General features: G+C 42.6%; 1 protein-coding gene across 1 annotated transcript in view; it reads right to left on the bottom strand.

The window, feature by feature from the left end:
• The window catches only part of FMNL3 (formin like 3), a 75242-nt gene that overhangs the window by 26550 nt on the left and 34405 nt on the right, over positions 1-14287 (bottom strand). Inside the window, exons 2-4 of the mRNA XM_044677818.1 lie at positions 2607-2690; positions 1132-1212; positions 819-895 (exon numbers count right to left, since the gene is read on the bottom strand). Of these exons, the coding sequence (XP_044533753.1) occupies positions 819-895; positions 1132-1212; positions 2607-2690 (242 nt within the window). The remainder of the gene's footprint in view (positions 1-818; positions 896-1131; positions 1213-2606; positions 2691-14287) is intronic.

Below are 14287 nucleotides of genomic sequence, written 5' to 3'. Positions count from 1 at the left end.
ATAACCTCTTATCAAGGATGTTATAAATGGAGAGATTCTAATCAGACAAGATGGCCTTTCTAGTCTAAGGCTGAGAGTCACTTATCTTCAGTCCAGGGTTAATTGTTTTACAACCTCCCCAGCCTAGCTTCTCATTGGTTCTGACACAGTGAAGCGCTGCACTTTTCCATCTCACCTTCCCCTAAAACACAAACTCTCTGCATTCTCATTGTTTCTGGGCTCTCTGGTCAATCTTCTCTTGGGCCTGAGAAGCCCAAATTTAGCTCAGTGCCCATGTATCATTTCAGAGTTAGAACAACAGTCTGGAAACCAGATTCTCACCCCATTCTTAGGAAATATAACCTCCTCTCTTTAGCTCTGTCGAACAGAGGAGTCTGCTTTCTGGGAATCTTCCTGGAACCTGAGGATCCCCGAGGATTCTAGGCCCTGGATGGCAAAGAGCCAGGCCATAAGCTCCCAGCCCAGTGGACATGAACTTCCCAGTGCTTGTCTGGATTCCCCTCCACCCAAGCTTTGCCTCAACCCCACAGACAAACTTCAGTTTCTGTAGGAATATCTGAAACACAAAGCTACAGGATGAAGACCCCAGGAAAGGCCTCAGCTTGCCAGGAATATCCAGTTATCAGCCAGCAGAGAGGACAGGGAAGAAGCCAGAAAATATGAACAGTCTGGAACCATACAGAGTCTAGAGCAAAGGGCCATGAAAGGAACAGGTCATCACGCAGAGGCTGGAAGCGAGATCAATGAGCCAGTTCCAAGAGCCAATAACCTGTCACAGACACCCCCTCTTGTAAACATGAAGGCCTTGTCCGACTTACCCAATGTAATTAGTCCGAAGAGAGATCTCTAGCTCCCTCAGCACTTTGGTCGACTCTTGGACTCTCCTCCTGAACTTCTATAAATATCAAAGTTTCAGTCATTCCCAAAGGATCCCAACCCCACTTCTGCAGATGAGAGCAATGCAAACATCACTACATTCCAGGGCACAGCTTAAACTGATTCTTTCCCTCCCTCAGAGACCTCCCCGCTAACTCTTCACCTCCATTTCCAAATGAAAATATTCTTTTAACTACACAAGGTCACTCGGGGCCCAAACCCTAGAACCCCAAACCCCACAGAAAGGTACATCACCTTCCGAGTCACGCTGGGGTCCAGGAAGCTCTGTAATTTCTGAATATAAGTATGGGGGGGATTCTTCACCTGAAATCGCTCCTGCAGACACACAGATGATACTCAGAAGGAGCAATGGTCCCAGAATGTCTCATGGTGGGAATCGGTCCTCCCAGTATCACCCAGGTTCCCCATCTTCTGGTCTTCTTCCTCTATCTTCCCCAAAACTTTGTTTCCCCTTCCCCATCATGGTGTCCCTTTATGAAAACTGTTCATGCTATTCTAGAAGAGCCTCTGAAAGCCTTTTTCTCTCCTAGTGCCAAATCCAAACATTACAACCTCTACCTTATTGCTCAGTGTCTTATATAATTCTCTCCACCCAGGAGCTCAATCAATATTCATGACTGACTGATGAGGAGATTTGTATGAATTTCTAGAGTTTTCAAGACCAGTCAGAGATCAGAGGGAAAGAGAAAAAAGGAGCTAAGTTTACAAAAATATCATCTCCTAAAGCAGTCTCCCAGGCTCAGAATTGGACCCATCTCCTAAATGCTCTTAACACAGTGCTGCCTCATCTATGTGTCAAAGTAATCCCAAACGACCAGGGAGAAACAATGCCTCTGAGAAGGCAACTACAAAACCATGCTCTCGTACTGTTCAGTTCTAGTCAAAGCTTTAACGGTCTTGGAAGAACCTGGCTTCCCTCTTTATGAAATGTGAATACTGAAGATAATAATCATTAGGGAAAAAAAGGACAAATACGTAGGAGAAATAGGTGAAAGAACCGAACTGGTTTGTAGTGGAGAAGACAACTCCCAGAAGAGACGTCTTTAGTAATGAAGGGAATCATGACTGGGTCTTCTCCATGTTTTCTCAAAGGTGAGTAGAAATCATGGATTTTTAATGAAAACAGAGGGCTGATTATCATGAAAGGATTTCTGGACTTTGAAGGTGCTAAGATGCAGAGGCAGGAGATGGACAGGGCATAAAGAGGATTCCCTGTATTAGGGAAGTTAATAACAAGTCCTAGCCTAGCACAGGCCAGGAATAATACTGCCTGGAGGTAAAGTGTATCCTTTATAACTTGGAAGGTCCCGTCAATGAGCCTAACCCTATTCTCCTACCTTGAAAAAGACTCAGAAATTGGCTCTGACCCAGGAAATTCCCTGTGTTACAGACTTGAGTGCTGTGTTATTTTGGCTGAAAAAGTTCAAGCTGTCTAGCTTGGAGCTGCCCATAGTCCCTTGTTGCCAAGGAAATTGCCTCCCAGGTCATTGCTTTTTCAGAGAAATCAAGAAAAAACAGAAGTCACTGTGGAAACTGAAAAGGAACTTTGCCATTCAGCTAGATTCCTCTAACTCTCCTACTAGGATGTGAAGTGCAAGCTCCAGAAGCTGGATCAGGAATGGATTCCTCAAAGGACAGGAGCAGCTGACCTGCCTGGATGGGAAATGTAATTCCCTGCTTCCTTTCCTTTCTTTCTCGGACCCCAGTACCTGGTCACAGATGAGGTCCCACTTCTTCTCATTGTCATACTGTCTTAAGAGTCGAGCCTTGTCTGGAGGCAAATTCATAGAGCTCTGAAAAAAAAGAAGAAATGAATCTGTGACTGTCAGAGGATGGGGACTGGACCATGTCACCTCTTTTCTGTTCCTGGGCCCCTGCCTCAAAACCTTTTTGGGGAAACGCTCCTTGAACTTGTCATTTCACTAGTAAGAGGAATGGATGGCAAGGAGATTTCCTTTACCAACACAGGTTGTTAGCTCTTCTGCAAATCTGAGTCTTGGAGAGCTGTCTGAGAGGGTGAGTGGCCAGAATGTAGCACTTAAGAGATTTGGGACCTCAAAGCAGCCTTCTCCCCTGTACCATGATGGTCTAAGCTTCAAAGGAAGAAGTAAGCCTGATAAACTGCCATCACTACTTTTCCCGCCTCTCCTGTCAGGGCTTCTTGGCTTTAGGGTTTACAAAAAGCAGAGGGCTAGATGTCATTAAAGGATTTTGGGACCCTGAAGGTGATAAGATGCAGGTGCAGGAGACTGACATGGCTTAGAGATAAGAGTCATCTCTGCTCCAGATCAGAACCCTCTGCTTGGAAATCTCGTATGGCACCTCTTGTACTGTAGGTTCCTCAAGGTGCTCCAACAGCTCAGTTCTACTTCAGCCATACAGAAACTCCAAACAATCATTTTCCTTAAGTGTCAATGAACTCACAGGTTCAGTTCCTACCCCTAGTTTATTAACCGGGTACCAAGATTATCCCTTGTATTTGACCTAAGTTTTGCCTTTTAATGTCGTCTTTATTCTTCATCTCCTTCAATGCTTATGAGTCTTTCCATATTTCCCCGAATTCTTTGTACTCATTATTGCTCACAAACAATTATAATCATACCACACAATTTGTTCAGCCTTTCCTTAACTGTTGGGCATACACTGTTACCACAAATAATGCTGTCAATATTCTTGTACGTTTTGATATTTTCTTCCTATCACTGATTTGCCTATACTTATTTTTAATATAAAAGCCTATTTTTAAAACCTTTTTAATTCAATAGATAATATTGGGAATTTTTTAAATATGAAAGTCTGTTTTTAAAACCTTTTTAATTCAATGGTTACTACTAGGAAAATTTTTTTCTCTAATCTAACCTTTCTCAGACTTTTCCCTTTAGAAAAAAAAAAAGAATAGAAGGTCAAGAAAAGAAGCAAAACAAAACAAACAACAAACAAATGCCTCCGGAAAATGGATTAAAAGTGATAAAATTTAGAACAAAAGTACTTTTTATCTAATTAAGGTCATTGCATTTTCCATCTAGTGAAGTAATTGGGTTGGAGATGGGGTATTGGTCATAGGGGAAAGTCCTTTCAGCCCTTAATAGCAGTGAGGGGAAAAAAATTTGAATAATTTTAGGAAAAAAATAAATGACTCTCAATCTATTAGGCACAGTAAAACGTTACCCCAAAGCTGTATTTTAACCTTTAAGAATCCTATAAATGTTACCTGAAATTGTCCTCTAGAAGAAAGATGTACAAAGGCATGGAGAACTATTTGCCAGTTTGGACATTTCTCTTTTTAGGTGGAGAGATGCCTTGATTTAGAATAATGTTATGTTAATAAAACTGTTTCTGGCAGATTTGAACCTAAAACACTGGGTATACTACTATGATCTTTTTTCTTCAACACCTGAAATACATATTGTACTAATAGTTCTATAGCACCTGTAGTTTGGAAAAGCAAAAATAGTTCTATCTGAAAAACATTATCTTTCTCTCTCTCCTTGATAAGTGCGAGGATGTAATAGCTCCCTATCCATTATACAACTTAAGGAACCTGAAGAGTTAGCTAAAATTTCCAACTGAGTGAAATTGCGATGTAGCTGGAAAATGGAAATTGAATGGTCAACTACTTACAAATGTAAAGACCAATGCTAGAAAGACACAGTTGGATAATAGAACAGATGCGAAAGAGAAAGAAAGCCTAAAGTAATATGGAACCACATCATCTGAACTCCCCTCCCAAATCAAAGCACAGTCCCTCGAGAATTAAGTTTCCAGTCCAATACAGGCAGAAACAAATTTGATGCCAATAGAACCAAAAATATGAACACTAAACATAGAGAAGCTTTGACCCAGGCTTCCACATGATCCCAGGGCCATAGAATTCTAGAACTGAAATGGAGGGAGGGAGATGGAGGGTTTTCCCCCCTCCCAAAGTAATAAAACAGTGCAGCTGACAGAGATGCAAAATAAATTCTGGAATGGGGATCAGAATGATAAAAAAATAAAAAGCATTTACTGAGTGAAATGCAAGGTAGAAAAACAAAAGTAAAAATAGTCTCTACCCTCAAGGAGTTTCCATTCTAATGGAAAAGACAACACAAAGGAAAATTTTAGCCAAGGAAGGGCATTTTGAAAAGATGAGCCTGGGGTCACAGACAAGGAACAGAATGACATACCCCATCCAGAAAAAAATGGCAGAGTTGATTTGATCATGGTTCATTGCTCGAGACCTAGAGCAACCTGAGAAAGGAAGGATTAGGCCTGGACAGAATGGAGTGAAGTAGTCAGTCAAACATGCTTTATATGTAGAAGGCATCATTAATATGTGCCAGGCATTGTACTAAGAGTTTGGGGACATAAAGGAAGGAAAAACTTGATCCCTGTCCACAAGAACTTCACATTCTAATGGGGGAAGCAAAATGCAAGCAATTCTGTCCACACAAAATATATACAGAGTAGATTGAAAATAATCTCAGAAGTAAAGCACTAGCAGGAAGGCTAGGAAAGGTGGAATCTGTGTTGAATTTTCAAGAAAGTCTGATAAGTCAGGAATCAGAGAGAACATTCTATCTGAGGAGGGTGGGTGGGGAGACAGACAGACAGACAGAGACACACACACACACACACACACAGAGACAGAAACAGAGAAAGCCAGAGTAAGGGAGGGACAAAGAGAGAAACAGAGAGACAGACAGAGACAGAAAGAGAGAGGGACAGAAAGATAGAGGGACAGAATGAGGAGAGAGAGACAGATAGATGAACAGAGAGAGAGAGAGAGAGAGAGAGAGAGAGAGACAGAGACAGAGACAGAGACAGAGACAGAGAGAGAGAGAAGGAGATAGAGAGACAGAGAGTCAGAGACAGACAGAGAGAGAAAGAGAGAGACAAAGAGAGAGACAGAGAAACAGAGTGAGAGGGAGAGAAAGAGAGACAGAGTCAGTGACAGAGAGACAGAGATGGAGTGGGGAGGGGAGACAGAGAAAGAGAGAGACATATACAGAGAGAAAGACAGAGAGACAGAGACAGAGAGTGAGTGAGTAAGTGAGTGAGTGAGTATGAAAGGAATAAAGTATAAGACCAAAGGAGCAGATGACTCAGTGGATAGACAGTCAAGCCTAGAGCTGGAAGGTCTTAAGTTCAAAACTGAACTCAGACACTTCCTGGCTATGTGACCCCAGGCAAGTCACTTAATCCCTATTGCCTAGCCCTTACAGCTCTTCCACCTTGGAATTGATATTCAGTCTCAGATTCTAACGTAAGGTATAAGAAGGCTGGAAAGATAGGGAAGATGTGACGGGCTTTAAGTGCTGAAGAGAACCCTTTATATTTCATCATGAAGGTAGTAAGGAGCTATTGGAATTTACTAAATTGGGGGTAGGGATGACATGGTCAGACCTGAGCTTTAGGGAAATCACTCTGGCAACTGAGCAGAGGATGGATGGGAGTGGGGAAGCTAGTGGTGGATAGACCAACCAGAAGGGAGGTGACGGGACTTGAGCTAGGGTGGTGGCTGCTGTGAATGGAGAGAAGGGGGAACAGGAGAGACGCTATGAAATGAGAAATGACAAGACTTAGGAAAAGACTGAATATGTGAGATGACTCAGAAAAAAGAGTCAGGGATGACACTGAAACTGCAAGGATGGATGACTGACTGGGAAAATTGTGGTTCTCTTAACAGTAATAGGGAAATTTGGGAGAGGAGAGTGTTTGGGGGAAAGAAAATGAGTTCTGATTTTGAACATGTTGACTATGAGATGTCGACATCCCTGGGAAAGAGCAAACTGAATTCTTAGCTTCAGGAAATTCTATTGCCCACATCTTAGTGGCGAGGTGGGGTGTGTCCCATTGGAGGAAGAACATCCTTAAGCCAAAGGGAGGGAATCTTAGCGCTATAATTAGAGAAGTTCCATGGAGACATAGAGACCAAGTATGATACATTAACTATAATATAATACAACAACTAGGCCTAGAGACGTGCAAATACAGTATTAGCTAGGAGACTTGAGAAGGAAGTGTAGAGTGGGGAGTTACTTCTGCCAGTAAATAAACAGCCTGACTTAGAATTGTTTTTAGATGGACTTAGGAGAAAGCTGTGACATTCTTTCTTGGTTTACCTTTTGCTCTGCTTCCAATTCATTTGCCTGCTAAGCCAGAGAGTATCTTAAGAATGCCTTAACCCCCCCCCAAAAAAAAAGGGGAAAAGGTAAAAAGGAAAAGGTAACCTGAGCTGAAGGTTTTGTTAGCTGGGTGTAATGGTGATGCCCAAACAGCTTGTAGCTCCCTCTTATCAGAGAGAAGCTCTATCTACTACAGCCTTGAAGACTGGACCAGAGATGGCCAAGTGGACCTAAAGAGATGAACCCAGAACCTGGTAGAAGAAATAACCCCCAAGAGAGATGATGCAGTCACCAGCCATTTACATGCAGTAAATGTGTGTGGCACCCACTAGAATGGATGCAACTAGCAATGATAGATGGATGACTGATTATATAGATTTAATTATGGTTATAATATAATGATATGAAATTATATATATCTAATATATGTACACATAAAAATACATTCACATACACACATATACATATGACATCTATGACATTAAACTAGGGATACAAATCTCAACGTAGTACAAAATGTGGTATAAAAATGCATTTGTGACCCACACTGGGCCCTCTAGTTGCCTTTATGTTTATTTCTCACATATAAAAACATACAACAGGCACCCCAGCAATAATCTATGCCTAATACCACATATTCACATATGAAGCAATGGACTTAAGACAGCAATAAAAGCAGACCATATAACAACCATGATTTGCACACAGCTAGTCAGTGGAAGGGCTGAGAATGTCTCCTGAATCTTGGCACATCTTGGATCTATTGGCCACCTGACTATTACGCCTAAGCTATGAAAACAGGTTTCTACTGACTCTCCCAGGGGACGAAGAGGATGGTTAGAGTAGAAGAAGTGCATCTGTACTTTGGTAGAAGTTCTCACTTCTTGACTATACCAGGAAAGTCTTCCCCTAACCGCCATGCTATCAGCTGTATCACCTTATACCTCCTCAAGCACCAAGCCACTTGGCGCCTTCAGTGAGAAGATGAGATCATGTGTTTCATTTGAGGCACTATGGAAGCCCTGGGTCTAAGTAGATAGAAGAAGTAAAGGCATCCTGTTAATTTTGGTTCCTCAGGAATTAAGGGAACACAGAATGGAAGAAATGTGTGATACGTGCACATCAGCCAGGACCACAAGTTGTCTTATTTGCAATCTTTCCTCTGGGTTCTTGCCACCCCAGAGATTTTTATTTCGAAATGTAGAGGGGGTGTGTAGGTGACTCAGTAAATTGAGAGCCAGGCCCAGAGACAGGAGGTCCTGGGTTCAGTTCTGGCCTCAGACACTCCATCACTGTGTGACTCTAGACAAGTCACTTAATCCCCACTGCTCAGCCTTACTGCTCTTCTGCCTTGGAACCAATAAAGTATTGATTCTAAGATGGAAGGTAAGGGTTTAAAAAAAAAAAGAAAAAGAAAGGTAGCTCCATGCCCTAAGTGCTGTTTCTTCAGTGCTGAAATGTGATAGGGAAGGAAGTAGTTGGAAACTCCCCAACCCCATCAGATATGGAGTAGTAGCAAGGGCCCTGGATTGGGAGTCCCCAAGACTTGAGTGTGATTTCTGGAAGTTACCAACTTCCTCTTCTGTTAATGTGGAGCTAATAATACTTGCACTGCAGTGATCTCACCAGACCACTATGAGCAAAGCACTTCATAAACCAGAAAGTGCTGTATAGATGTGAGGGGGTGCTTGGAACCCTGCAAGAATTAAACCGCTGACCAGAACGTCACCCAAAAAAACAAGCCTCTGCTTCAGTTGCCTTTCCCAACCTTTGGCCAAGAATCAGTCCTCTTGATTTCTACCATTCACCTTTTTATGGTCATGTGGGTGGAGTGTGACCCTGGGAAAGTCCCTTCACTTCTGTTTGCCTCAGTTTCATCAACTGTAAAATGGGGTGAGTGATAGCCTCTCCCTTCAGAGCTGCTGTGAAGCTCAAAAAAGGCAATATCTATAAAGCACTTTGCTAACCTTAAAGCACTATAAAAATGCCAGATATTATTATTGTTGCTATTGTTATTATTAACAGTAAGCCTTGCAGAGCTACTCATACCAATAATTTGTTCATCGTCACTCTAGGCTTTGACCAAAACATTCAATTAAACAGAGTGCTATGACCTTCAAGAAGAGAAAGATGGAAACCCTAGTGAGGAAGTGAAAGAAAAAGGCTATAGCTAATATGGTCAGAAAAGAGAAATGGAGAGGAAGGGGGAAAAAATCAAACTGGTAGAAGCGGCAAGAAAATTAAGGGAAAACACACATCAAAATGATGCTGACGCTTATGGATAAAGGCCTAAAATGGCTATTTCATCTTAGTCACAGATCAACCCAAAGCAGCTAATCTAAGGCCAAATCTCTTCCTGTCCCTGAATAGTATAAAGAACCCTGGATGACAAGTTAGAGATGGGGGGGAAGGTAGGGTTTGAATCCCTAGCTTTGGGAGACTTGAAATCAGAGCTCCTGATTTATAATCCCAATTCTGTTCCTTTCTACCTGTGTGACTTTGGACATAGCACTGCACCTCCTTTTCCTCATCTGTAAAATAAGGCTGGCTTAGGAAACCTCAAAAGGTCCCCTCCAACTCTAAATGGATGATCTTACAATTTGTAGTGAAAAGATCTAAGGCTGACCTTCCTCAATTCATCACAAGATAGAAGGGTTCTCTGAGGATTGAGTCTCTGCTTTGACTTTATCCACTCCCCTGAGCCAGGACAAGAAAAATCCAAACAGAAAATAGAAACAAGAATTTGGGTTGTTTTTTTTTTAAAGGGCTCTGGTTTAGGTTTACACCAATCATAGTAATGCCAGGAACTGAAGCAAAAATGGTAAAGTTTAAAAAGAAAGAAGGAAAATGTTCCAAAACTTTCCCAGGGAGTTGGTTTTGGAGGCTTTGAGAAAGGCCCAGGAAGTGGGCTTATTCTGAGCAGATCATAAGATCATCCATTTAGCAGAAGTTATCTAATCCCCAGATGGGCACTGATTTAACCAAAGCCATAAAGGTAGGTAAAGGCAAGAATCTGGGTGCTCTGACCCTAAATCCAGCATCTTGAGGACAATCTTGAGATATAGGCCTGAGTATAAGATGCTACCACTTCTTTAGCTCCTTCCCCATCCCTCCAGATATTCCTGTCTCTGAAATTTCTCACCAGAATGCTCCCTAAAGGAAAGCTCCCCTGAACCCCAGGCCAGCTTTCCACCCAAGGGAACTGAGCCTAGAACTACCCAGGAGATGAAACAGGACATTGTTCGGAGCACCATATGCTTTTATTAATGCTACTGAGCCCTTGGCAAAATGCCACTACAGTATAAATCAATTCTATTTTCTGTAGCTGTTCAGAACTGGCCAGATCCTTGACAGAACCAGGCAAGCCCTGCACCCCAGGCAGATGCCACCAAATGGGTAATCCCAGATACCGGGACCTACTCCCAAATTCCAATGGAAGAGGTGGGAAGGTCTTAACCATCCTGAACGTGTCTCTACTTAGAGTCAGGCTGGGCCCATCTAGCCATTGTTCTCAATGAGCTAAAGTCCCTCCTTTGGCCAACCTAGAGATGGCAGGATGTTCGATTCCCATCACCCTGCTTCCCGTTGGAGGCTGCAGCCAGCCTGATGCAGTAGCAGCTCCCAGACAATGAGGGTTATTTTCAGCCAGTGACTTTAACACAAGCCAGCTGGCGTGGATGCTGGGCGGGAGTCCTCCTCCACCCAGTCCTCCCAGAGGGCTCATAGCCCACATGGCTGGCTTCACTGTTTATTTATGCTGTTGTTTCTGCTTTGGCTCCTCCTAACTCCTAAATGAAACACAATTCTGTGAAATAAAGAAGCCTGATCAAAGGTAAAGACCCAGAATGCAGAAGTCCAGACAGAAAAGGCACGTTCCCCCCCAAAACACCCCACTTTGCTCCAGCCTCTGGGCAATGTCTGTCAATGGTGGGAGGACGGGGCTCATGGCAATACTGCAGGATCTCTGGGCAGCCTGACTGTGGTCAGCTCCAAAGACAAAGTGCACCAAAGCTGCTTTCTCTGCCTTCCTCCCTACCACCCAACCCCCACTTCTGGAGCTGGAGTTTAGAGAAGAGAATTTGAGACAGACAGTCCTGGAATGAGCCTGAGTCAATTACTAAAGCCTTTGGGAGAACCATATCCTGTGGCAGAAAGGAAATAGCAGGAACAGCTAATGACACTTGGCCAGAGGTAGATCCAAACCCTGGCTTACAGCAGGGAGGATGGAAGCAGGGCACTGGGACTCTCATCAGCCAGCCTTCCCCAGGCCAGGACTTCAGGATGAGAAGGGTAGCGGCCAGAGGCAGTTCCCCAAAGGGCTGCCACCTGGAATTCCTGGTGACTATCTTGAGCTGCCAATTCCATGGGCACAGGACTCTTCTCTACTCTCAGGATGTAAGAAAGGATCCTCCCTGGGGCCCCCTGTCCCAACGGAGAAGCCACTCAGAAGGCAGCAGGGCTTACAAGAAAAAACCCAAGGCGTCCTCTGATTAAAGTTAGGAAAATGGAGGATTCCTTGACCTGAGCCCTGAGAGTCAATCAGCCCAACCTTGGGTCACAGCTTTCTAGCAAGAGACAGAGGGATCTGGGCCCTAAATGATGGACAACTGCTGCCTCCAGCAGGATCAAAGCCCATGTCAATGTGATCCCTATGGACTGTGACCCCACTATCTCTGTTGATGAGCAGTGATTGCACAAGTCACTGAGAGATCTGGGAGAAAGAGAAGGATCCATTTGGAGCCTCCTCCACTATCAGGGTCCTCAATTAGAATCTGAAACAAGACAAGGGAAACTGAGGGAAAAGCACCACACTAGAAGGCCACAGACTTTCCCCCAAAACTGGATTTTAGTTGGTCTTTAAGCAAATGCTAACTACTCTCAGGCTTAAGTTTTTGCCTTTTACCTCCTTGTTTCCCCCAGTGCTTTGCTCTCTCAGCCCTAAGATTCAGTAAGGCTTCGATCTATCTGTGGCGGGCTATAAGCAGAGTTCTGCTCACTGCCATGATGTCATCCTTGTGCTCTTTGGACAGAGCTGAGATGCCTCTGTCCCTCTCAGGCTTCCTAAACAGGAAGAGAAAGGGGCAAGAACAAGCCAAACACCACTTTTAGACAACCCAACGGACACAGCAGGGGAATGGCTCGGGCCAGTGCTAGGGGGAGACACAAAGTAAATGTCATATCCAAGCAGGAACAAGACAATACTTGAGATTTCTGTAGCACTTGATGTTTATAAAGTGCTTTTGGCCACTTTCTCATGAAGTCAACCTCAAAATAGCAGAACCCAAACCCTGACTTGTAAAGCAATCATCTGTATGACATCCCAATGGTCAACCCACTTGCACCCGCCAACAACCAACAATCTCAGTTATGGAAAAAGTTTGTTACTTCTTCCAAACTAGCAGGGCTGAGCAGACCAGCCACTGCAGGAACTTGGTCAGCTTGCTGGTTTCCCAACCCGTGATGCCTCAGACTGGTGGTTAGCCTGACCAAAGCACACTCCTTGTTACTCACAATGGAAACAAATCATCTGAGGGGAACTAAACTCCTAAAGTCTTTGTGGCAAGAATCTTAGATTCTCTCTTTTTAAAATGAATGCATCCATTCTGTTTTCATACAACAAATATTCTCCAATAAACAAACAAAAACCCTATAGAGTAGTTACTCAAGAACAATTAAACAAAATTGACTAATGTGATTGCATTGATAGTAAATATATCATTTTCCAATTTTGCAGCTCACTAATTGTTAAGAAAAAGGAATGGGCTTTAAATCTGAAAGAATGGTACTGATCCAACCTCTTAGTGTTGATTTTATTTACATTGTTGTAGGAATAGAAGGTATTGTTATTTAGACTCTATTTTCTAGATTCTCTATCATATATCTCAGAATTCTTCATATTTGCCATTCATTAGTGTAGTAATTTTCCATCACAATAATATATCGGTTTATTTGGCCATTTCCTTTGAACTCTACATTCTTCCACTGGCCAGCCAGCATTCACTTTCCTTGAAGAGTTGCAATGGGGGGGGGGGGAAGGGATGGGGGGGATGGACCCTAACAAGAAAGAGAACCCTTAGAGGATGCACTGGTTCTGTTGTTACATTATTAAAGGGTTTGGACACTGGCATGAGGTGGACAAACATTTGGTTCACCTCTGACTCCTTCCTTTCAATCATTCACTTATTCAATTTTTCTTTCATTTAATATATTAGTGATTTGTGATTTTATCCATATGGGTTCCTTCTCCAAAAACAAGGATAGCAACCCTCTTTGTCTTATTAAATGGCCTTTGTGAGATGCTGTGGCTGAAAAAAATGTATAATCCTACTGCCAAGATTCCAAAATGCTACTGCCAGGATCAATTCCTTCTCTTAAAACCTTCCCAGTAAATTGAATACTCCCCTTTCTGGGCTTCAAATGTAATCTCTGATTCATTCCATAAGCCCTAGTCTTTTTTGTTTCCTTTTCTCTTGCCTACTCCCTTCATTTTAAAAATAAATTTTATTTCTGTCTTTTGATTTTATACCTGTTACTTCTAGATACAGGAACCATTCACCCCAGAATGGCAGAACCGAACTCTCCCTAATAATGACAATTAAAGTAAAAAACTGACCACAAGGTGGTCATTCTGCCAATGTAGTCTACCTAAAGGAAGGAGTCATGTTTTTCATCATTTCTCTGGGGCAATAAATGGGTTTTCAATTTAAAATTTTGGTTTCCTTTTAGTGAGCTTTCATCTGTACTATTGTCATTATATATATATATATATAATTCTTCTGGTTCTGCTTATTTCAATCTGTATCAGGTCATACAAATCTGCAAATGTTTCTCTGAATTTCTACCATGGTGTGTTCAAATATTTTTCTAATCCATAGGTATCCACTTTGCTTCCAGTTCTTTGTTACCACAAAAACTGGTACTATGGATGTTTGGGTATATTGGAAATTTGTTTCTATCTCTGACCTCCTAGTAGTATACACCCATTGATGGGATCTTGGGTCATGTTATCATTGGAAATATGCTTTGACCTCTGAATCACTCACAACTTTGATTCTGAAATTTGCAACTTTACAGCATTCCCAGGATCACTCTACTGGAAGATTAGAATATTAAAAGCACTACCCAATTTTCCAAGAGCATTTTAGACTGCTTGGTTCCTTCTTTTCCATCCTGGGTCCATCTAACCATTCATTCGCATTGTCCACTCTACTTATACAACTACAACAGTAGACTGCCCACTCAACTGCATTGCCCAGCTGGATGCAATATTGACAACAGAGAAA

The sequence above is a fragment of the Gracilinanus agilis genome, chromosome 5 (assembly GCF_016433145.1).
Source record: "Gracilinanus agilis isolate LMUSP501 chromosome 5, AgileGrace, whole genome shotgun sequence".
Taxonomy (NCBI): Eukaryota; Metazoa; Chordata; class Mammalia; order Didelphimorphia; family Didelphidae; genus Gracilinanus; species Gracilinanus agilis.
Note: the sequence above shows the minus strand (reverse complement) of the source record. Positions and strands in the feature narration are given on the sequence as shown.